Source organism: Anthonomus grandis, chromosome 2 (assembly GCF_022605725.1).
Source record: "Anthonomus grandis grandis chromosome 2, icAntGran1.3, whole genome shotgun sequence".
NCBI classification, from domain to species: Eukaryota; Metazoa; Arthropoda; class Insecta; order Coleoptera; family Curculionidae; genus Anthonomus; species Anthonomus grandis.
In genome coordinates, this window is record NC_065547.1 from 7746378 (window position 1) to 7772336 (window position 25959).

General features: G+C 31.7%; 1 protein-coding gene across 5 annotated transcripts; it reads left to right on the top strand.

The window, feature by feature from the left end:
* The first annotated feature begins 4060 nt into the window (after nt 1–4060).
* On the top strand, nt 4061–25332 carry LOC126750376 (uncharacterized). Of its 5 annotated transcripts, none has more exons than XM_050459985.1 (9): nt 4061–4378; nt 4661–5418; nt 5469–5720; nt 5793–5980; nt 6031–6242; nt 6295–6621; nt 6677–7012; nt 23522–23721; nt 23776–25332. In XM_050459985.1, exons 1-9 carry the CDS (start codon nt 4316–4318, stop codon nt 25325–25327), a joined length of 3888 nt encoding a protein of 1295 aa, XP_050315942.1. In that variant the 5' UTR covers nt 4061–4315; the 3' UTR covers nt 25328–25332. The 5 variants fall into 5 exon arrangements, with proteins under 5 accessions (XP_050315942.1, XP_050315944.1, XP_050315939.1 ...); XM_050459987.1 differs by having other exon boundaries at nt 5469–5612; XM_050459982.1 differs by having other exon boundaries at nt 5469–5980.
* The last annotated feature ends 627 nt before the right edge of the window (nt 25333–25959 follow it).

Sequence of the window (25959 nt, forward strand, 5' to 3'; positions counted from 1 at the left end):
CTCTACAAACGAAAGTTTATTGGTAAAAAATTATTGAAATGTTAGATGTAGAAAAATATAAACGACTATAACTTCCAAAACTCCCAAAGGATTCGAAAGAAACTTTTTTATACATTTAATAATAAATATCTAAATCAATTTGACATGGTTGCAAATCTCTACAAACAAAAGTTTTTTGGTAAAAAATTATTGAAATGTTAGATGTAGAAAAATATAAAAAGCTATAACTTCCAAAACTCCCAAAGGATTCGAAAGAAACTTTTTTATACATTTAATAATAAATATCCAAATCGATTTTACATGGTTGCAAACCTCTACAAACGAAAGTTTATTGGTAAAAAATTATTGAAATGTTAGATGTAGAAAAATATAAACGACTATAACTTCCAAAACTCCCAAAGGATTCGAAAGAAACTTTTTTATACATTTAATAATAAATATCTAAATCGATTTTACATGGTTGCAAACCTCTACAAACGAAAGTTTTTTGGTAAAAAATTATTGAAATGTTAGATGTAGAAAAATATAAAAAGCTATAACTTCCAAAACTCCCAAAGGATTCGAAAGAAACTTTTTTATACATTTAATAATAAATATCCAAATCGATTTTACATGGTTGCAAACCTCTACAAACGAAAGTTTATTGGTAAAAAATTATTGAAATGTTAGATGTAGAAAAATATAAACGACTATAACTTCCAAAACTCCCAAAGGATTCGAAAGAAACTTTTTTATACATTTAATAATAAATATCTAAATCGATTTTACATGGTTGCAAACCTCTACAAACGAAAGTTTTTTGGTAAAAAATTATTGAAATGTTAGATGTAGAAAAATATAAACGACTATAACTTCCAAAACTCCCAAATGATTCGAATGAAACTTTTTTATACATTTAATAATAAATATCTAAATCGATTTGACATGGTTGCAAATCTCTACAAACAAAAGTTTTTTGGTAAAAAATTATTGAAATGTTAGATGTAGAAAAATATAAAAAGCTATAACTTCCAAAACTCCCAAAGGATTCGAAAGAAACTTTTTTATACATTTAATAATAAATATCCAAATCGATTTTACATGGTTGCAAACCTCTACAAACGAAAGTTTTTTGGTAAAAAATTATTGAAGTGTTAGATGTAGAAAAATATAAACGACTATAACTTCCAAAACTCCCAAAGGATTCGAATGAAACTTTTTTATACATTTAATAATAAATATCTAAATCGATTTTACATGGTTGCAAACCTCTACAAACGAAAGTTTTTTGGTAAAAAATTATTGAAATGTTAGATGTAGAAAAATATAAAAAGCTATAACTTCCAAAACTCCCAAAGGATTCGAATGAAACTTTTTTATACATTTGATAATAAATATCTAAATCGATTTTACATGGTTGCAAACCTCTACAGACAAAAGTTTTTTGGTAAAAAATTATTGAATTGTTAGATGTATTAAAAAAAACTTAAGGCTATAACTTCCAAAACTCTCACAGGATTTGAATAAAACTTTTTTTAATATTAATAATAAACATTTTAAGTGATGAGATTTAAGACATGTTGCAAAACTCTCTATTTAAACTAATTAAATTGAGTTATTTTAACTAATCAAAAGACCATAATAATTTTCCAATTGTTTATTTTATATAACAAATACAAAGATAGTGATTTCTGAGTAGAAATACAAGATCCAAGTCCAGCCAAATAGTAGTATGGAATTAAACCATCGGGGCTAGTAGCTCTAAGTCGTCGATACTACAGTCAGGTGCTACAAAAGGAGTCCGGGTCTTCCCTTTAGGTAATCGCTCTCTTTCAGGAGACAACAGTCAATATTCTCCATAAAGGTCCAATCAAAAATTACGTTAAAACCACTGGCTGGATTGTTACCAAGATGCCTAGAAAGTATACCTGAGGAGGTTTCATTAATTGTATTTAAGGAAAACTTACATAGGCCCCGTTTGTAGTAGTGTGTGGTCTCAGTTAAGATCCTTTTGGAAATTCATCCAGGAATTTGTATATGTTGTTAGAAGCAGTTAAGTTTTTACCCACTGAACTGCCCAGCAATAAAATTCTTTGCGCACTTTGCTGTAATTTTTTTTTGAATTTTGTTTTATTACACGACGGGGAATGCATTTACGCACGAACTGGGACGCACAAGGCACTCCAGGACAGTGTGGGGCTCGGTGAAGCCACTACCCACTAAACCCCTCCGTGTTCTTTGAACTCCGAATCCTTTGGGAGTTTTGGAAGTTATAGTCGTTTATATTTGTCTACATCTAACACTTCAATAATTTTTTACCAAAAAACTTTCGTTTGTAGAGGTTTGCAACCATGTAAAATCGATTTAGATATTTATTATTAAATGTATAAAAAAGTTTCATTCGAATCCTTTGGGAGTTTTGGAAGTTATAGTCGTTTATATTTTTCTACATCTAACATTTCAATAATTTTTTACCAAAAAACTTTCGTTTGTAGAGATTTGCAACCATATAAAATCGATTTAGATATTTATTATCAAATGTATAAAAAAGTTTCATTCGAATCCTTTGGGAGTTTTGGAAGTTATAGTCGTTTATATTTTTCTACATCTAACATTTCAATAATTTTTTACCAAAAAACTTTCGTTTGTAGAGATTTGCAACCATATAAAATCGATTTAGATATTTATTATCAAATGTATAAAAAAGTTTCATTCGAATCCTTTGGGAGTTTTGGAAGTTATAGTCGTTTATATTTTTCTACATCTAACATTTCAATAATTTTTTACCAAAAAACTTTCGTTTGTAGAGATTTGCAACCATGTCAAATCGATTTAGATATTTATTATCAAATGTATAAAAAAGTTTCATTCAAATCCTTTGGGAGTTATAGCTTTTTATATTTTTCTACATCTAACATTTCAATAATTTTTTACCAAAAAACTTTCGTTTGTAGAGATTTGCAACCATGTCAAATCGATTTAGATATTTATTATTAAATGTATAAAAAAGTTTCATTCGAATCCTTTGGGAGTTTTGGGAGTTATAGCCGTTTATATTTTTCTACATCTAACATTTCAATAATTTTTTACCAAAAAACTTTCGTTTGTAGAGATTTGCAGCCATGTAAAATCGATTTAGATATTTATTATTAAATGTATAAAAAAGTTTCATTTGAATCCTTTGGGAGTTTTGGAAGTTATAGCCGTTTATATTTTTCTACATCTAACATTTCAATAATTTTTTACCAAAAAACTTTCGTTTGTAGAGATTTGCAACCATGTCAAATCGATTTAGATATTTATTATTAAATGTATAAAAAAGTTTCATTCGAATCCTTTGGGAGTTTTGGAAGTTATAGTCGTTTATATTTTTCTACATCTAACATTTCAATAATTTTTTACCAAAAAACTTTTGTTTATAGAGATTTGCAACCATGTAAAATCGATTTAGATATTTATTATTAAATGTATAAAAAAGTTTTATTCGAATCCTTTGGGAATTTTAGAAGTTATAGCTTTTAAATTTTTTTTGTACATCTAAAAATTCAATAATTTTTTACCAAAAAACTTTCGTTTGTAGAGGTTTGCAACCATCTAAAATCAATTTAGATATTTATTATCTTTTATAAAAAAAAGTTTTATCCAAATCCTTTGGGAATTTTGGGAGTTAGAGCCTTTTTCATTTTTTTACCATTTGACTTTTTAATTAATTTTCACAACAAAACCTTAGTTTGTAGAGGTTTGAGACCATCGTCAGTCGATTTAGGTATTCATTGTTAATATCTGGACAAAAAATTATTAAAATCCCTTGGGAATTTCAGGAGATACGGGCATTATATTGATTAAATAACAGGGAGCGCGGACTATAAATTGGTCGCTGGCAACCGGCATATGCTGCGTTCTCGATTTTGGTTGCTGGATATCGATCGGACGCTAGCTTCACACACATTAATTTAAATTTGTTTATTTTGAATCTAAAAATTTTCAAAATAATAAATAACATAACCTCAACATTATGTCTGTCACTCATGTCACTGTCATTAGATCTAATTTTTCTTTAAATTTTTGTTTTCTTATTTATACAAGTATCTCGTAATTGTTCCTTTTTAAAATTATTTAATATAATTCAGTATTTGATAATATATTTGTTTCTCATAAAACCTGTTCAAAAACTACCTTTACTACCGAGTTATGTACAAGAGACACTCCCGGACTCACTTTCGAGGTTATATTATGGTTTTGTTTTGAGGTTATGTTCGTATTTTTATCCTTTTTTCCAAAAGTCCGTGGTTTTCTGTTGAATTTTGACTAAAAACTGTCTTCTATATATTGGAAAATGTCAATAAAACCATGTTTGAAAACTGGACATTATTTGCAAAATTTCCAACAGTTTTCCACGGTAAGAATAATAAATAATGTCAAAAAATCATTGGGAAAGCCATCTAATTTCCTTTCTCTAAATCCAAATTTTAATTTCTTTCCATTCATTTAACCTGGACTGAAATATTGTAGCCTTTATGGTATGTTCCTTTCTAAAGCTCTCCTTCAATACTTCATATTTAAAATCTTTTAAAACACATCTATTATTCATGTAACAAATACTATCACAAGTGTAAAATAGTTCTTAATACTCTTTATTTGCTTTGAAACCCATTTTAATATTAGCTATGTATATTTTAAGCAATTCTCAGACAAGGATAATTGCTTCAACTACCTCAAAACAGTATTCCAACAGGACCCAAAAACTATTTCACCACTGCAGCTTGAAGAAGTATTGCATTCGGTCCATTTATGTTTCAGTACATTAGGCAGCATAAAATCCATTAATAACTACTTAAAAAACCATAAGAATATAGAATTATATAGCAACATAATTACTGATAATGGAAATAGAATTCCTGTTAGCAAAAAATGGTTTGGCAAGTTTTTGCTTGTAGCCTCAATGCAGTTCCATCCCAATATATGCAGTGAACAAATATTACTGAATGAAGCAATGTTATTGTTTAATATGGAAAAATATGAATCAAAATTTCTGCTGCATTTGATATTAAAATTATGTGATTGTAAGTTGGATTCCAAAATTGCTTTGCAAGTTTTCTATTTTGTTCAAATGGCTGCTTTAACTCCACACACGAGCATGAAATCTGTTATAGAAAATATATCAAAGAAAGTTTTGCCTTATATAGACAAAAAGCTTAAAATAAATTTAGAATGTTTACCATTAAGAGGGGTACCTACAAGCCAGTTAAGCCGCTTTAGAAATGCCTGGAATGAAATTGAAATTGTTACTCGCATTATTGAAATGTTCTCAAATAATATCCATAACAGGGAGGCAGGGTTTCTTTATCAATTGCTGCTTAATATGATGGAACAGGAGAGTTTTTGGTCATTTGTTTGGCCTCATTTTTCCTACAAGTTAGGTCATATTGACCATGAAGGGTAAGCAAAATGATTGGTTACAATTTTATACTAAAAAATTTTAATATTAGTGAATTTTTTCAGAGCCTGTTAAAGTATTGGATACCAATATCTGTGGCAACTTTTGGATCAAGTTTCTATCATCGCACTCTGACAACTAATATCCCGAATGTTTTTAAGGGATATATTTTATTAGAAACTAGGAAGCAACGCAGGTATTCTACAGTACCATCAACTGATTTTAAGAAAAATGATATGGAGTTACTTAGAAACTTGATATATGAAGAAGAAACTTATAAATTAGGGTTCCACGCTTTGTGCTGGTATAATTTTTTTTATAAGGAAAAAGTGCCTTGTAAAGAACAACTTGAGCTGGTTTTCTTTTTCTTTGAAAGGCAAACGAGCTGCTTGGGTCCTAAGGATTTAAAGATTTTTGAGGAGCTGCTGCAGCATATTTGTGATATAATTTTAAAGGACATTGATGATCATAAGATTTTAGGGAGGTTTTTGTTAAATATGTTCTCTTATGGGCAGCATTTACTTAGAACAAAAAGAAAAGACTTGGGGGCGCAGATAATTAGTGGTGAGAACAATAACTTACCTGAGAGGTATTTTTTTAAATGTATGTTTTAGCCATCAGTAAATTTCAGAGATCAGAAGAGATATATCAAAAATTTAACAGCAAATGTTTCTTAAAACTAGTAGACGATATATGGAAAGATGGACATAATTCTTACATTTCTTATCCAGTTTGTCATTTGGCTGTTAAGGTTTTAAGTAACGTGGCTAACAACGATCTTCTTTTAAAAAGTGTAGAGACTTTCGGTGAAGTTTTTTCAATAAAAGTAAGCTTATTTATGCAATAGTCCAATAGTTAATTATTAGATTTTTTTGTAGGCAACTGAATCAATTGGAAATTATGCCCAATGTATCATAGAGTCAACCTCTAAGGAAAACGTTTCAGAGCTCAATCATAGAACTTTTACTGAGTTAAAGACCCTGTTTAGGGAACAAAAGTTAAACTTAAAGGCAATTTTTAAAGCTAATTTATTGTTTCAAATACTCACTCAATCAGTGGAGATATGTAGTTATGAAGAGTGGGTGAGGAATGAATGTTTTTTTACTATAGCTCCTCTGCTTCATCAAAAGTTTTACCATCCCATTGATCCTGATTCTAATACAGCGGAAAATTGCATGGAAAAAGTAATTGAATCTCTCTATGATGTAAGTTAAATCCTTCGGTAGAAATACAATTTTGATGTTATACTATTCATTTCAGAATATTTGTTCTTGCCTACTTAATAAAAAAGATTATAAGGCAGGCGATAATTTTACAAAAATCATGCTAAAATTAGTGGAAATTATTGAAATCTCAAACATGCGTAAACCGACAATGCTTAGTGAGCTATTGTTAAAGCACTACGCCAGTTTCTACGATAAAATTTATTGCAAGCAGGATAAAGAGGAGTTTTTAAACTTTAAAATTGGTCTTTTAAAGGGAATATTTCAAAATTTAGAGGCAGCGGGGACTGTTCAAAATTTAACGATTCGTAGGCACCCAGAAACGCGATTGGTAATACATGCTTTGTGTGCCAGCGGGGCCAGTGATCAAAAGGTAAGTTGAGGTGAGCTAAAAGTGATTAGGGTAAGTATGAAAATATGAGTCCAATGGCTTCTTAAAAAAATCTATCCATTGGACTCAAGTAATTTAACTATACTTTTCAAAACATCTTTTGAAAGGTTAATGAGTCTTCATCGGATGTGAAAGATGTGCATTTGATTTAGTGTGGACCAATACAAAACATCCATTGGAGGATGTGTGCTATCCTGTTAAATGTTTGATTAATGGAGAAGTCAAAGTTCATTTCCCTTCATATCTCTTATTTTTGCATTAGGGGAGAGTGGTACACAATGACATAATTTTTAGTAAATCCACTCTAGTGTGCGATTTTAACGTTTCAAAAATCTGCATTTAAGATGTCGTTATGCGTATATATATTCGTATAAAATTTAACAGTTACTGAATAAAAAAACACAATTAATAAAACTCCTTAGGGCATATTTAAAAAAATTTCTATGTAAATTTTTAAAAATATTTATTTCTGCATTTGTATCAATGTGTACCGCTAGTGGTACAGTTTGAAACATAAGGTAGTTTACAATGAAACACATTGGAATAAATATATTAATACAAAAAATCTTTATGTTTTTACGTTTATATCAGCGTACAATCATATTGTTAAACTCTATATCAAATTTATAATAAGAAGAAAGCCTTTTGTTCTTTGTATTTATAGGTTTCGGTAATAACATAACGAAATCCGATTTCAGTCCCGTATGAATATCAGGAACATCCGGAAAGTAAAATGAATTGGACACCTTAGCACTTCTTCTTATATATGAAATTTTAAACTCATTAGAAATTATGACTTCACTAATACAAATGAGTCTTCTAAAATTGCAGTTGTTTCGGTAATTGCAGTACTCGTGTCATCTTTCTGTTCCTCCATCATATGATATTGGAGATCAGCTAAGGTTAATTCATCATCCGAAGAGTTCGCTAACTGTAACTCTAAACTTTCAGATTCCGTTTCTGATTCCCTCTCACTTGTCTTTTTCTTTTTTACTTTGTACGTTTTTATACTCTTTCTTGTCTAAAACTTTCGATATATTTCGCTTTACTTTTGCCACTGTCTTAATATTTGGGATTTTATTTTTTTCTGTTTTGTAAGAAAGCTCTTTCATTTCCGGCGTGCTGGTTAAAATAACACTTCTTCGATTTCCGCGTTCGATTTGAATTTTTCCTGGGCGCAACCTTTGGGAATCCTCGAATCTTAAATGGCGTAGTAAAGGAACTCTCTGATGTCGACGCTATTTCAAACGTTGAGTTTTCCTCATCTAGTCCACATTCCCTAATTTTCGTTGCACTAGATATATCAGCGCTGGAGGTAGCTGCAATGCTTGTTGACGATATATCATTAATAATGGTAGCTTGTATTACCACCATTCCTTTTTGTGTATCGTCGTTTTCTAAATCATCTTTTTGTCTGTCAGTAACCGAGGATGAAAGAAAATCAGCTTCCATAAAAATATTTTTGTTAAACGTTTTGAAACACCGTTTATAATATTTTCAAGAGTCATAGATTTTGAGTGAGCTATACCGACACATTCTGCAATTTGGTATAATGTCATAGGAACTCCAGGATGGTTAAGAAGCCACGAATCAATTGCACTGTTGTAAAAATTTTTGAAAGAAAAAAATACTGACTTATCTAAAGGCTGCATCTTGTTGCTTGTGTGTGGAGGTAGGGTTAAAATGATTATGCCATTCGATTTTGCTTTTTCTGCTATCTCCAAAGAAATATATGTTTCGTGATTGTCATATATTAATAGACATGGATTTTCTTTCGTAGTAGAAGTATACTTAATAAAATGATCTATTACTTGGGTGAAAAGGTCTGCGGTCATCCAGCCACTTGGATTGGTTAGTCCCAACCTTCCTGGCGGTAGAAATGTTCCATCTGCTCGAATTATTGCACAAGTAGTGCAATAATTCGAGCTAGTAATCCTCTTTCGGCACTCGTGCACTGGTTTAACTGCTTAACCCCTTTTTGTGCTACTATTTTATGAGGCCGCTGGACGGTTGTTGTAGCCGTTTCATCTAAATTATATATTCGGATATCTTGAACAATTGATGGGTGTTTTTTATATATTTGCTCTAAATGTGAAGAAAATCGTTCAACATTAGGTTTCGTAAAAGAAGTAAGCCTCGATAGAGAGCAAGCTTCCAGCCTTCTAATGCTTAAGGATAGATTTCTCCTCATAAAAGCCCGTAACCAATCTTTGCTTGCGCACTTATTAGTTTTCCAAGATTCTGGCATAGTAATATTGTTTTTAGCAGCCATTTCGTGCGCCAATTGTCTAACTTTTAGGGTATTTAATCCGTATGCCATTTTGCTGCAGGTCTTAATGCGTAATCACACATAATCTTTTCCTGCTCTGAGGTAAATACTAATCGAACACCATAATTTGGCTCCATTTTGGCTTTAGGGTCATTTTTCTCTTTCATCACATATCGCCTTAATGTGCTAAAGTTTATGTCAAACATCTCGATGATCTGCAGCAACGCGAAGTGAAGTTCCATTTCTTTTCACCTCTTGGACGGCTGCCGTCATTTGTTCGCTTGTAAATTTGGCTCTTGTTCGTTCTTTCTTCTTTCTTACCATGGTATACCTGCAATAAAAAAAACGACAGAATAGAATGATCATAATGGTACACAATGAAACACGTATCATTGTGTACTACCTGCATGTGTTTCAATGTGTACTACCGCATACTTTAAATTTCAATTCAATGTAAATGCGAAGCCTGAAAAATTTTGACCTCAATATTTACAGGTTAAAACTTATACACAACTATCACAAGAAGTAAAATGACATATTAATAAAAACTAAATCTATTTATTTGAAGCTAACATACCTTTCTATGTTCGATCCTCTTTTCAATATTTATCCACAAGAAAACAGAAAACGCTCCGTAAAATCTTTGTTGGTCGGCATACGAAAACTAACTAATGGTGGCTGACGCAATACTGTATGGGTCGTTCGCCGACAGCGCTAGTGAAATTGTGGCGGCAAATTTAAACGAGTTAATAGCAGTGTTTCAATGTGTACCACTCTCCCCTACTTACAGTTGGGACATATTTGAGAAAAACTCATATTCTACTTCTATTACTTGACATTTTTAACGTCTCAGTTCAATCCACCTGTTCAAATTAGTTTAGGGGACATTCCATAGAAATATGATAAAGGTAGAATGCGCAAAGACCTCTGCACATTCAATTTTAGGCGAATACATAGTACCAGTATAGAATACAAAAAATTTATTTTGAATTAGAGCAGTTGAGGTTATTTATTTTGTTCGGAATCGAAATTTCACTATTTTCATACTTCAAGGTTTCATATATCTCAGGAGCAAAGTGGCCCAACTGCAAAAAAGGAGTTTTGAGATAATTGACATTAAATTTTTTATAAAAAGTCGAACGGAAATTTTATAGTAAAGATTTATTTATTATAAGTTTACAACTTTAATAATAATAATATGGCACATAACATTATATTGGAACAAAATAATTTCAAAAAACATGGTTTTTCTGTAAAAAAAACCAGTTGGGCCACTCTGCCCTTTAAAATTATTAAAAAAAAAACAAATTATAGCACTTCTTTCTTCATCAACAGCATTATCACTGGTTGTCAAATTATTATAAAATTCGTGGGCGATTGGGGGTATATAGCACAGAAGTCCTTGAAGGTCTTGAAGGTCTACTTCAATTTTTCGATAGGTCGGCCTCTGGGATACAAAACATCTAACTGGAAGGCATCCTGTCCCATCTGTTGAAGCTCTGTGCGTGTTTTAGTGACATTCACATTGTAAAAAAGGGCGGAATCATTATTAGAATATTTGAAATAAATATTAAAAGGTTTCTCGGATTTAAACTTTAGCCACTGAATTTTTAGCCATTCGACTTTTACATTTTCTTCTCCTTTTTTTCGATTGGTTAAAAGTTTTTCCAAATTCACTGTACTTCTAAAGTCACCACTTCTCATCTTTACTACTTTAAATTTATTGGTCTTTTTGGCACTTAAAATTACTTTAATCCAATCATCTGGCAAAAAAATGTCTTGGAAGTAGCGTTTTTGCTTTTCAATCAGGCCAAAATCTTGGTCACATGTAGGGATGCCGCGAGACACGAGACACGAGATGTCTCGTCTCGTCTCGTCTCGTCTCGAAGCCATTTTATCTCGTCTCGAAAGTATTTTGTCTCGAATTTCGAGACGAGACGAGACGAGATAAAAATGTTCGAGACAAGGCGAGACGAGACGAGGCGTCTCGATATATGTAAAATGCTTCTAGTAATAATTGGTAAAATTGTCATTAAAATCACGGAATAGGTTTTAATTATTTTTTAATTTCCCCATTATTATACTAATGGGCTTACGATTTGTGTAACAAATGTTGGTGGTGTGTAGATTGGAAAAAATATCCTTAGAATTTAGGGGTATGTTTATTTAAATCTCTTGGACCAGTCACGTCTGTTTTTATTTTAGCTGCGCATTTTTTTCTCAACTTAACGTTTTTATACAAGGTGTGTCATAAAACGGTGGGCTTTCTTATTTTAAACAAACACCATATTTTATTATATTTTTTGAATTTACCAAAAATTTAAGAATATTACCTGCATTCACCGGACGGAACAGTTGCGTCACTGTTACAAAACTATATCGAAACCCTCCGAAAAATGGTAAAGTCCAGTGCAACGATATATTAGAATGGTCACCCGTCAAAACACCAGCATTCCACCTGCCAAACAATGTCATCCAGCTTCTATTTACATTGTTTGAGAAGTAAAATGCTGGTGTTTTGACGGGTGACTATTCTAATATATCGTTGCACTGGACTTTAACTGCATTCATAACGTATCGATTTATCCCTAGAGTTTTGGTTTTGCCACATTTTGCAATTTGCTTTATAATTATTATTTAAAGAGGCTCCTATTTAATAATATATTCACATACATGTTATGTTTTTTAATACCTATCTTTCGTCTCGAACAAACAAAATCGAATGATACTTTGTCATCTGTTAAAAAAGTCTATGAAAAATGTCGACGTCTACAGGTAATATGTTCAATACGATTATTGGCATTTTTGTCCTAAAGTAAATATTCCTATATAACCTTCTAAGCCATGCTTCAAAGAGTGTGTATACCCTTTATAATAAATTACTTACTTAATTATGGAATAAAGTAAATATAATAAATTATAAATTTTAGAATAAAAAAATATAGAGCCAAACAAATACACAAATTTATGTTTAATATTTTAATAGGTACATTATAGTTATTACATTGCACTCTTCATAAAGAAATAATATAAATTCTGAAACTTAAATATTAAAAATACGAGAACAAATTAAGTTTACGTTAAATAAATATATTTTATAAACAGCAACAACAAATAAATACATTTAAAAAACAATATAATATGACAAGTAAGATATAAGTATAAACTTGAAAGGGGTGCTCATATAAATATTTTATTATTAAATCTTAAAAAAATCTTTCCCAAGATGCCTACCTACCCAATTAATTTAAAAATCGAATATGATTTTTTTTAACTTTCATACTTAACTACCTATAATATGTTTATTGTTTATGGGGGTCTATTAAATTTTTAAGTTTTATCCTGGACTTTTACATAGGTATCAGAACTTTTCGAGACAAAACGAGACGAGACGAGACGAGATAAGGTCTTGTCTCGACGAGACATAAGCTTGTCTCGTCTCGTCTCGAAAAATATTTGTCTCGAACTTTCGAGACAAGACGAGACAATTCTTAATCTCGTCTCGTCTCGTCTCGTGGCAACCCTAGTCACATGGCAAGTAGGAATGGCCGGACACAAGAAATTTGTGATCGATAACTTTTGGACTGAAGTTATCAGAACAAGTCATGTACGCACAAATTGCAGCCATTTTTATGTTTCTATTCTGGCCTCCGCACTGGTCGCTGTACATAATTAAATTGGGAGTTTGTACATAATTTTTGACATAATGCATGATACATGAGCCTATTTCTTCAGGTCCACGTGATGCAATTCCCTCATGCCAGAGGTACATGTGTGCCTGGTTTGTAGTTAGGTTATGGATACCTAAACAATATGTCCATAACTGCCTCTTGTAGTAGGCTACCCCTGTAGAAATATTAGGCGTAGGTAATGCCTTCATAAGTTAAAATGCAATGGTCGTTGTGGAATTTCGATCTTGTTTTGGATCTTCTCGCATTCCATTTCGAGCTGCTTCTCTCTTGCGTAAATGAAGTTCTTTTTCCATTTCCACTTTTCTTTTATCTTCGCAAATTAAACTATTTATTTTTACCTTCATAGAATCACATTTTTTGCACGTGTCAGTTGCAGGATACCGGAAATGAAGATTAAACTCTTCGTTAAAAAATTTTGAAAACCCAAATTTTGACACATGACACTTGAAACTTGACTGGTGAAAGATATTCCCGGTTTGGATTTTTAACCCTGCTGTAGTGCGATTTTAACTTGGCAAATTTGTTGACAAAATGTTTAACATTATCAATATCCACCTGATTAGTTTTGTTTTTTGGGGGAAGCTTACCTCTTCTATCTATAGGCGCTGTAGTATGGTCGCCACCCCTCGTTTTATTAATTAGAGCTCTGGTCAAGCGACCATCCGAAACCCTCAAAGCATTATTAAAAAAAAGTTTGCAGACAATAACTTCATCTCCAGTTTCTTTGGGCAGTTTATAAATACGTGTCTTACTATGTTTGTTTGGATCTTCGGAATGCGTGAAACGACCCTTATTAGATACTGTTACTCGGCCATTGATATAAGATGTCTGTAAATTGAAGTTTGATAAACTGTAAAAATTCGCAAAAGATGCGTTTTCTCTCTTGGATACTTAGTAACAAGTGGCTTTGTCTGGAACAATTGCATTCTCCGTTAAAAAAAGTTTTTTCTGCAACTTCGTTTCCCCTGTAGTTAAGGTAAGATTTTCCGGAGTTTCTTGCAACTTTACTTTTTTGCCTTTTCCAACCTTCATGTTTTGTCTTTCTTTTTCTACCTTTTTTTTCCTCCACGATGTTGGCATTAGGTGCAATGTTCTGAATCGACTCTCCAGAATCACTTTCGGACTCGTCATCCGTTGGCGGGTGAAAATCCGAACCAGAGTCTATATCAAATTCACTGGGTTCGGCTATGCTAGAAATATCTGACATTCTCCCCTGAAACAAATGAAAATTATCTTATAACTTATGGTTATAATTATTATGGTTACGATAAGCCGAAGCCAAGTCACTCCCTGTAATTTGTATTTATTTTCAGGTTATGTTTTTTTTAAATATTATTCTTAGCTTATTAAGTACATGCATGCCATACGTAAACTTAATATTTCTAACTTACCTGTGCTAGCACAACAGATTTGCAAAAATTGTTATAATAAAATATTTATTTCCCGTTTACACTCGACAAAATAGAAAAACACTGACAACGAAAACGATAACTTTTGAAAAGTCAAACTGGCCCAACTGCTAGACCAACTGTCACTTAGGCCATTTTTCTGCTACATGTTATGTAAATTCAGTGTGCCGGCGTTGATTGAATATTTGGGAAGATACGCAATCCTGTGTTAAAAAGTGTACCCGGTCGACTATCGGATTGCCGTTCAGTTTCGTGCACCGTGTGGTGCTGCCGCGAAGCGTCAAATCTAGGAACGATTTATTTTAGCTGTGTGGACTTGGCTTTTGGCTTCTTTGAGTCAGGTTTTCAACGACGCTGGAATCTCCGGTTACGCGGCCGTGTTGGATATTTTTTTAAGATATGGGATCATGCTGCCTGTTTCCTTCATTTTGTGTTCAAGAGGGTCAAGTTTTTAAATAAAAAGCCCGTTGCACTTAATTAACTAAAAACTAATATACAAAAAATATGTGGAACAAATTTTAAGATATAAGTAGGTTTCACGTAAATATTATAAAGAATAATTGAAATAATTCATAAGACTTAATACCGATGGTAATATAACTTCTTGATCAATAATTTTTTGTAAAAAGTAACCCATTTTGTCATGCGATTCAATATCTGAAAAATTGTGCAGCGTAGTGAGATCTGTAAAGTAAGGGGTTGTGAGTGAGGATGTTAATAGAAATAGAAAATAGGCCACATTTTAAGTTTTAAGCGACACAGGAAAATTCTCAATTACCAGTTGTTACAACTATACTTAAAACTATAAAAAGATACCTAGTAGCAAAAAAAAAACATTTTGTTTAAAGACCCCGCATCACGGTTATACAGGACGTCAATAGGGGTGGTATAATTAGAGGAAAGTTGAGCAATATAGTGTCCTTTTATAATAAAATCTAAATACTTCCTAAATTTTGCAAAAAACTGGAATTTGGCAAAATCATTTTATTTTTTTTCTGGCGTTATTTCAAAATATATGACAAAAGTATTTATTAAATGAATAAATTATTGTGACCACTTTTTCTCGCCTATACGATGACACCTTTAAATTTAAAATACGACGTTCTGTCTTTAAAGAGCCATCATCAACTTTGTTTTTCTTTGTGGGCGCTATATTGACCACTTGCAGTTTAACGACGCGGGAATCTTTGGGCGCCCGGCTGTTTTGTTATTTTTTTAAGACAAGGGCGATGATGATAACAGCGCTTTTACTTATTTTGTTATTGCCGATATTTAAATGCGCTGTGATCTCGCATAAATAACTAGATAAATGTGATGGTCAAGTAATGTATTGGAAGGTGCTGTCTCTTACAACTTAAATTTTATTAACAAATAATAAATTACTTACCAAAATCCTTTTTTGAGACAAAAATAAATAAATAAAAACAAAACAAAAATTCAATAAGCTTTTATTTATTAATTAGAAAATTAACAAAAATATTAAATAAAGGTGATGATATAGGTAGGTTTCACGTAAATATAAAGAGTAAATTAAATAATTAAAGATTTAATATCTATATACGGTACTATAGTTTTTTAGAGTCAATAATTTTTTGCAAAAAGTAGCCCGAAATGTGATTTTTGACAATACGGGTTTGTTAAACCAGCCAATATCTCAAAAACTGTGTAGGGTAGTGAGATCTGTGAAGTACACTTTTTTTGGACAAAAATATTGAAAAATAGATACCTTTAACTGAAATTAATATAAAAATAAAATCGCAAAATTTAAAAGGTTTTGAATAAGGGTGTAACAACACTATAAAATATAGAAAATAGGCCACATTTTAATTTGCAATACAGGCAAACACTTAATTACTAATTCTTAAAACTAAAAAAAGTTAATAAGAAAAAAAAACAAATATTTTGTTTAACAGTATGAAGGGTCTCATCGCGATTATACAGGATGTCCAAAATAAGGATGAGCAGTAAATGGTTTAATTAGGCGAAAGTTGCGCAATATAAATGCAATCTAAAAATTGGAAAAATGCCAAATATTTCCTAATATTCAGGAAAAAGGTGAAATTTGGCAAAATGGTTTTTTTATTTTTTTTTGGCGTTATTTGAAAATATAAAATAAAATCATTTATACATTGTTGTAAACACTTTCTCTCATTTACAAGTTAACATCTTTAACTTTTAAATACGACGTTCCTTCTTTAGAGAGTCATAATCAACTTTGTTTCTTCTTGTCGACGCCATGTTGGCCACTTGCAGTTTTGAATAACCCTTTTAATTACTTTTTCAACGAGGTAATTTCTAGTGAGTAGTTGGAATCATCCCTATTAAATATTATATACCTCTCTCTCTTTTAAATACAATTTCGAATTTCAAAAAATTCAAAACATAGTTTATTCATAAATACATGGTACCTACTTGTTGACATGGTACTTCTATGATATAAAATAGGCACATTAATCGACATATTACTAACACATAATTTAAAAACAATACACAATAGTGGGTTCAACATACTAGTATAAACACAAAATGTATTTTCAATTTCAAAGCAAGACGACTAAAAAATTTTTTAGAGTAACATCACAAATTCTAACCTTTACATCTTTACTAAAAACTAATTATATACTATTGGCCTATTCCTAACTATCTTCAAAAAATTCTAATGCTATAAAAATACTTGCTTTTAAGAAGTTTCGTTAAGGACTTTTTAAAGCGAGGAAAACTTCCAGAGACTTTTATGACATTTGGAAAATGATTAAAAATTTTTATGCTCAAGTAAATAAGAGAATTCTTAGTTCACTTTTCGGGATGGGCATTGGAATATTGTATTTTTTTCTGATTTTATAATGTTTTAAGGAGCCATTATTTTGAAGATACAATTTATATTTTTTGTATATTAGGCAAGCAGACTCAACAATAAACAAGCAACACAAGGAAAGTATCTTTAAATAGGGGTCTGCATGTCCTGTGGAGATTTATGACACATATATTTAATGGCTCGTTTTTTAAAAACAAACATCGAGTCAAAAAGCCGTTTACTAATGCAACTCCAAAATGTTATTCCATACTGTAGGTATTTTTGTATGAAAGTAAGTTCCAACTTTCGACAAAAAAAAATAGACCGTTTTTGCAGATATCAATCTCAGTTCATTTAAAACCACTCTAACAGCATAACATCGTCTAGCCAGTTTTTGCCTCCTGACATATCTCCATAAAACTTAGGTTTATGATCGATAACAATTCCAAGAAATCTGTTAAAATTATTCACTTCCAATTCTTTGTTGTGAATCATGAACTGCTCTGAACATAAAAACTTAACAATTTAGTCTTATCTGTGTTTAAAGACAACAAATTAGCATCAAACCACTGTTTAATCATTAATAAATCTTTAGAAATTGTTCTTGTTAATGTGCTTTTATTATTGTCTGCCCATAAGATAGTGGTGTCATCTGCAAAAATAGTGAAGAATCCTCTTATCTGGAGAGACGCCAGGTCATTTATATACAATAGAAATAAAATAGGACCGAGAAACGAACCCTGCTTACTACACAAAGTTCAGACAAACTGCCATTTGGCCAAACAAACTTTTTTCTGTCTAACAATACAAAATTTTAACCATTCTAGAGCAACTCCCCTAAGCCCATATCTAGAAAGCTTACCGAGCAGTATTCCATGGTTGACACAGTCAAAGTCTTTAGAGAAGTCGCAGAATACCGCTGCAGCAAAGTGACCTTCTTCAAGCTCAAATATAATCTCTCCAGGAATGAAAACATTACTCGACATTCATTTAATATGTTATTTTTTTAATTAGGAAAGCTACCATTCGTACTATAACCAGTTTCTCAATAACTTTAAAGGCTTTTAAGGCTTTATTTTTATCTTTTTCATGAATGAATTTCATCATGAAAACAATTATTGAAAATACTTAAAACACTAAAGACCATAAACATAATATATGTGATTTAAAATTTTCTTAAAGTAAAAAAAAGAAAAAGGGAAAATGGCTCTCATAGACATGAAGAGACAGTATCTTTAAGAGTTCGGATTGATTTTTGTAGATAAAATAGATAATTTTCTGTGAGGTTTATAATTAGATTTTTTTAAAGATTTTCTAATAAGATTTTGAGATTCCCATATTAGGTTGTTATAAATCAAAGTCTTAATTAATATTAAGCACACTGATTATGCACACTGATTAATTTTGCCTAAAGGAGCCATCACAAACTAAACACATTTACATATATCTATCTATTTGTGATTATGATATCCAAGAAAATTTTTTAACAACTACCAAATTGCAATACGGCAAACACGAACCTGTGCAAAAAATCTCCCACACGACTCAGGGATGATCGGCCGATTACTAATGAGAAGCAACGGACGAAATTATTTTCGCGCATACTGGAGAGAATCGCCATCTATTTTTCACGCATATTTGCGGTCACGTTTTAGCCCATAAGGTTGCGCATCTTCCCAAATATTCAATCAACGGTGCCGGCCCAAGTGTACTAAGAGCACCATCTAGTGAATATTAGAGAAAGGTCAATTGGGCCACTTTTAATTTGTAAATAATAATACGGTATCTACGAATACGGGCCTATCTGAAATATGTAATTTTTTCACTTGGGCCACTCTGCTCCTAAGCGACTCATATGTATATTGAAAAAGTTCTTAATAATTCCTGTTTATACCACCAAAAATAGACAAATTATGCTTTTTTTTAATTCATTTTTAGTCTTTATAACCTTGCCTGAGGCACTACAACTATAAGATGAACTCCTTAATTTGTGTAAGTAATTGTAATATCTTTTGATTTTTAACAACTTAAAAATTAGTTTTAATTTATATCTTATAAAATTTTTCTTGGTTCTTCCCTATCCCTGATGATGGACATGTTATATGTCCGAAATATGTTGGATTAATAGTTTTTTAAATAAATTTAGTGGAGGATGACCGAAATACTTTTAGTTACTCATTGATCTATTAACTCCACTGCAAGAATGGACTACTTCTTCAACTGAACCATTTATTCCAAAAAAAGTCTAATTTCATAGAAAATGAATAATTTTTTCATTATTTTAACAACAAAGCCTGGCATATAACTGACAATATCCATCGTCAGTTCACCAAGTGGAATATTATGGTGTTATCTTGTGTGATAAATTGTAGTCTTCATCCTCTATCACCATTCCTTCAATATCAAAACCATATTTTCTAACAAGAGAAAGGTCAATTGGGCTTTCCAGATTTGCTTGAACATTCAAGACAATAGTGCAATCAATTAACCTGCAGTTTCCACCATGACCATTAATTCTGGTATGCAACAACAATCTCCTTAGGCCATATTTAAATTGCGAAGGTGTAGGATTAGTCAAAGTCAAAATATACTTTATTTGCTAAGTTTACAAACTTATGCTAAAAGCTTCCTAATCCTAGAATTTATAATAATAGTATTTATTTGGTTATACAGGATACAGGACAAAAACAGAATACAGAATCGATTTTGATTTACATAGAAGCATATTTTATACAATCAAAGAAAAAACCAAAAAAGAAGAAAAGAAAAGGCGAGAACCAACATAAAACAAGAATAATAAAAAAAAATAAAATAAATCTGATCAACACATATATAATTAATTTTAAATATTAAAATGAGTCGTTAAAATACTCTTCAATGCTGTAGTAAGCTTTTGGTAAGATTAATTTCTTTAGTTCTCTCCTAAACTTTTTAAGGTCTGTAACAGTCCTAATCGAAAAAGGAACATTATTAAATATTTTACGACTTTATATTCTCTATAAATATAAGAGAGTTTCTCGTAAGTGAGGAGATGGGGATTGGAAGAGATAAGTTGTCCACTTGACGAGTATTATGACTAGTGCAGGATGGTGGACTTACGGACTTATGTATGAGTGTTGCAGATTCCAATATAAAGAGTAAGAAAACTGTTAAAATTCTTTCAGCTACAAAAAGAGGTTTACCAGAGACTCTCAGACCAACACCACACAGATACCTTAATGCTTTTTTCTGAATAGTAAAAATTATGTTAAGGAGTCCCTTGGTGCACAAACCCCAAAATGGCAACCCATATCGGATATGAGAGTCTATTAAGGCGAAATAAACCGAATGGGCAAACAACCCCCCCAATTCATGCCTGGCAACCCTGACTGCAAAACAACCAGAAGAAAGTTTAGCAGCGAGGCCCAAAACGTGGTTGTCAAACCTTAAACTCTCATCAATGAAGAGGCCGAGAAATCGACAATAATCCCCACCATGTAGTGGGCTCTGCTCATCAAACAAAAAACCCTCTACATTACACTTAAAGCCCAGAACAAAAGTCTTATCAACATTGAATTGTAGTATCATCCATCGGCAAACTGAACCACTAGTCCATGCAGTGATAGAGAGCTTAAATCATTAACGTATAATAAAAATAAAATAGGACCTAACACTGACCCTTGAGGTACACCACACTTAAGGTGTGCTATCTCTGACGAAAATCCATGCAACCACCCTCTGGGTGCGGCCAGACAGGTATGACTTCAACCACCCCAAAGCCACTCCCCTAAATCCGTAAAAATCAATCATTCATCAATATTCAATCAAAAATCACTATTATTTCATCAATTTCTACATCAAAAAATGTGAAATATGAATGTGATGTTAAGAAAATTGATATAAGTTTGATAGAAGATAATCATAATTCAGTTGGCCTAAAATACAAAATTAAAATATGATTTACATTAACGCACAAAAAAAAGTTTGAAGATGGTTTTGTGATAACTTGGAAGTGAGGTACTCAAGTTTGCCTAATTTGACAAATTCATCAAAAATTCCACACACAGATTTTATTGTGACGACAAAGCCTATGAAAGGGTTTTTTTGTGAATTCAGAGATTTTCCTGATATGTCAGTACATCTTAAATGCTGATCTAATGTTTCCTCTAAGAATGGTCTCCAAATATATTCATTAAATATTCTGAGAGTAGCATGGTCTCACTTTCCAAATGAGATTCTGATGTTTAAAATATCAAATAGTCTATTGCATGGCTTCACTATCTGCATCTGCCCTTAAATACGTTATAAAATTAGATACACTTTGAGATAGGGTGTGTGCTGCTAAAGATACCTAAAATAAGTATAAGTATAATACTGTTCGTTTTAGCATGAGACAAAAGCCGCATTATAGAAAACATGGATAATCTTAGCTTCATAGTTTTATTGAAAAATCAATATATCGTTTAGATAATTTGTTACCAAATTTCAAGGTTTCTTATTCCTGGATGCTGTGGAGTTTTGTAATACAACTCCATTTAATATAATTTCGGTTTGGGTCTTTAATTATTCCCAATTGTGCCAAGTTATTTCTTATTAATTTAAGCATATGACATGCATCCAGAATACTAAATATTTTTATTCCATTTCTGTCACATAGAATACTTGGCTCCAAATTCCTGTCAGCATCAGGATCATCAAGGATCTAGGTTACAACCTAAATACCTAAGCATCGCAAAATGGGCCATCACATGGGAATAGAAGTGATTGTAATATTCCGTTCTGTTAATCTAATAATAGGCTCTTGTACAATGTTTACTTTTTCCACACCACCATTATTAGCAAGGAGTAGTTTTAATTCTAATTTTTATGGAAAACTGATAAAAAATGAGGATTAAAAAAATGAAAGTAACAACAATGTATATTTTTTCTCAAAACCAAATCTGGCCTAAATACATTTACAGTTGCTAATCATTCACTCGTATAATATATAAAATAACAATTGGTGGAAGTGTTATGCTAAGATTTTTTAAATCATATTGTTAAGAATAATAAATACGTTAAAAATCTTAAGATAAAAAAACACATATTTTTCTTTTTGTCGTATATCAAAAATGTATGGAGACGCAACCCTTTAAAAAGTACTCACGTATGACGTCTTGTCTTCCTTCTGAAGTCATATACATCCTCAATATATTTATTATACATACATCTAAAGGGTGAAAGTTTAAAAAATTGATCTGGCTATATATTAGGAACGAAAAACTGAAAATATTCGAAATTGAAAACAGTTTCTATAAAACGAAGGAGGAACAAACACAAGTATATTATCTCACCCTCATATGTAACCTTTTGGACAGGGTGAGATACACGAGATACACCTCTAAAATCTTAAAAAGAAAGGGGTGTCGAATGACATAATCTTGAAGCTCTTGAAAAATGCTTTCCAATGTTACCATAGAAAGCCACATTCATCATCCTGCTTATATTAATAAAAATAATATAATGAATTACTTACTGATGAAAATATATGTTTTAGTTCGCTTCCAAAAGCCTCCTTAAAGACTTGAAGGTCTTCACAGCACAAGACATCTTATCTAAAATTCTGAGAAGTAAACTAGCTTTAATAATACATTCCACAATCGTGAGATTTTTATAATATAGATGCTTCATGCGTTTCTTAATATGAACTCTCTCATTTTCTAAAATACTCTGGCAAATTTAGCCTAAACCCCACGGTTTAAATGTTGTAAACAGAATATAAAATTGTCTAAAAATAGTCCACTGAAAAGTTAAACTAGAAAACTAAAACTAGAAAGTTGGATAGAGAAAAAATTTCTTCACACAAGCAGCAAGTACGGTGTGAAGTACACTCACAAAGTTTATTACTTTTTATAGTGTATTTACTATTTTATAATCAAAATATAAAAAAATATTACTTGAAAACAAAAGTAACAGCACAAAAAAAATGGAAACACATGGGATATTCTCGTGAAAGAAGGAGACCATATAAATGGCCGCCATGGTCATTAGACAATCGGCGGAGATCTTGGCTCATTCTACCCTTTCTCTATATCTATGGGAAACATACCTATCTCTCATTTCTATTGATTTATGAAATAATCTTATAAGGCTTTCAGAACTAAGAGAAACGCGTCTTCAATGGCAAATTAGGGGTATTTTATTTTCCGTTTATGACTTCAAAAAAAAAAAACGATAATGTCCCGTCTACTAGGCTTGTTTTATCTCTAATCTTAGACATATACGGTATCATATCTTGTAGACGTTCGTACGCTCATATTATTTATTGGCTTCTTTTACATTTTTATAAATAAACTTTAACATTTTTAGGTTCTCTTGACTCTTACACTCAACCAATTACTCTCTATACTCTCCAATCCTGCCAGTACAGACGCCACAGTGGCTTCAACATTGCACTCGACAGAAATTTTAATCTCAGACAATCGTCTCTATGATCTCACTTTAACTTACATCCCTGCGGTTATCTCCTGCTGCATTAAGCATTTTGGAAATCGTAACTGGACTGTTCGGTAAGTCTTTTTTTTTAAACAAATTTTTGATTGACTACTTGTTTTTTTTTGCAGGAACGGCTGTATTCAGCTTTTAAAGGCACTCATTATCCGGTTTTTAGGTGTTCCTATTGGACCAAACGATCGCCCTCGGTCTACCATTGATTTGTTCAACATTTTTCCTGTGGTTGTTAAGGATTTTTATCAGGCTTTAACGGTTGTCCCTTTAAACGATTCCGCTTTGGCTGTTTTACAGTTTTTTTCAGAATCTCAGATAAAAGTGGAAATGTTTTCTACAGAACTAAAACTTTTCACTATGGAAAGTTTTTTACGATTATTCGTTCGGATTATTAGTGAGGATTCTGGGTATGGTTTGTACGCTGCTAGGGCCTACGTATCACTTTGCGCCCCACAAGATATCTCTTCAATTCTTACCCATATAGTTGATTTTTTTATTGCGGGATATCTGCTTATAAGGCAGAGGCATGTAATCAGAAATTTTATTTTGCTCCTGCAAGAGTTACTCGATAAATACAACTATAGCATCAGGGATAAGCTTAGTGGGAAACCTGGTTATGGTGAGATTCATAGGAAATTAAATGAGCTGTCATGCTTTTTAAAAATAGTGAACTGTGGCCAGTTTGATCTCTTATTAGTGAGAACTTTATCGGTTGAAGAAATACTGCATAAATTTGAAAACTCTTCATCTGACTTAAAGTGCTTTCCAGGAACAGTTTGGCTGCATAATAATGTGCCTTTCTTAATAACGAACGTGCCTATAGGTGGTCTTAAACGGGTGTTAAACGTAGTCTTATCCAAAAATATTCCCGAATTTGTGCAAATTAAAGTTTTAGGCAAATTGCTTGACAGAATCTCTCACTCGTGTGACGATTTTAGCTTTATACTAGAAGAACTTATACTGAAGGCATTAAATACTTCCCTTAAAGCAAGCACCTACTTACAAATGTCTTATTATAAACTCATACTTTTAATTTTTAACCGAAGTCAATCGGCAACAAACTTCCTCCCAAACATCTCGAATTTTGAGGACAGCAATCTCCAAAACCTAAACATTTACACACTCCTTGTAATAATATTGACTTTAAACAACTTTAAAGACAACTCAAAGCACTTAAATGTAATCCTTAAACGTTTTGAAAGTGAAATGACACGTGGCACAGAAGACGCTATCGAAAGCATCTCTGAAATCCTAAAATATGTCCACCAAAGTGCCTCTTGTATATGTCAAAAAAGGAAAATTTTAAAATTAGCCCTATTTATTGTAGTAGAACACGGTCATTGGCATTTATTGAATCATTTGACTAACTGTTTTATTACAACCCCAAATGTTGCCGTACAACAGTTAATAAATTTCAAATTTTTAGTAAAATATTTTCAAAATCCTGCTGATGCTTTTCAGTTTGTTCAGGAGTTTTGTGAAGTGAAACGTAAGGATTCAGTGAAGGTTTGTAATAAGGGTTACTATGTGGTGGAAGAGGAGGAATTTGTCGATAAAGCGTTGGTTGATAGGTTGGTTTTTAGGTTTTTAAAAGATTTTTGTGAGGCGACAGATCGCTCCAAAGTCTTTTTGGAAATTTGTTCACAGTTTGATAATAAACGTTTGTGAGTAAATTTGTTTTATTTCTGAAAAACCTGAGTTGGGCGAGAAGGTAAGCAAAATGGAGTAAAAAGTTTGTTGAAGTCAGGCAGAACAGAAGGAGAAAATTGTTTTTTTTTAACTAGGAAACTTAAATTAAACCTTATTATTATATAAAAACCTTATTATTCTTTTTTTTTTCTTAGCTACTTGAAAAAAATTAAATCAGAAATAGTGTTGGGATTGTGATCGGTCATTTTTTGTATAACAAGCACTGGTCGAATTTCACAGGTTTGTCTAGAATAGTGAAGATACAAGTAAATACATGATGTATTTACTAAAAAATAGTTACTAGGAAATATTGAAACGTTTTGTAGGTACAAAAAATATAATAAACATTCCTTGGTATATGGGAAGCTAACAATAAAATAAACCATTTTTAGGCACGAAAGCATAAGTGAAAACATACTAATGATATTATCCTCATCAGTTGAAATTCAGTATTGAGTGTCCAAATTTCTTATGTCCACTACTCAATAACTTCAAGTTAGATTCAGTATAAACCAACTTTTCTGAAAAGTATTTGAGGGATGTTACATGATAATCTCGAATGGAAAACCGTTAAAAACTTCACTCAGTAGATTTGTTTCATGATTCAATTT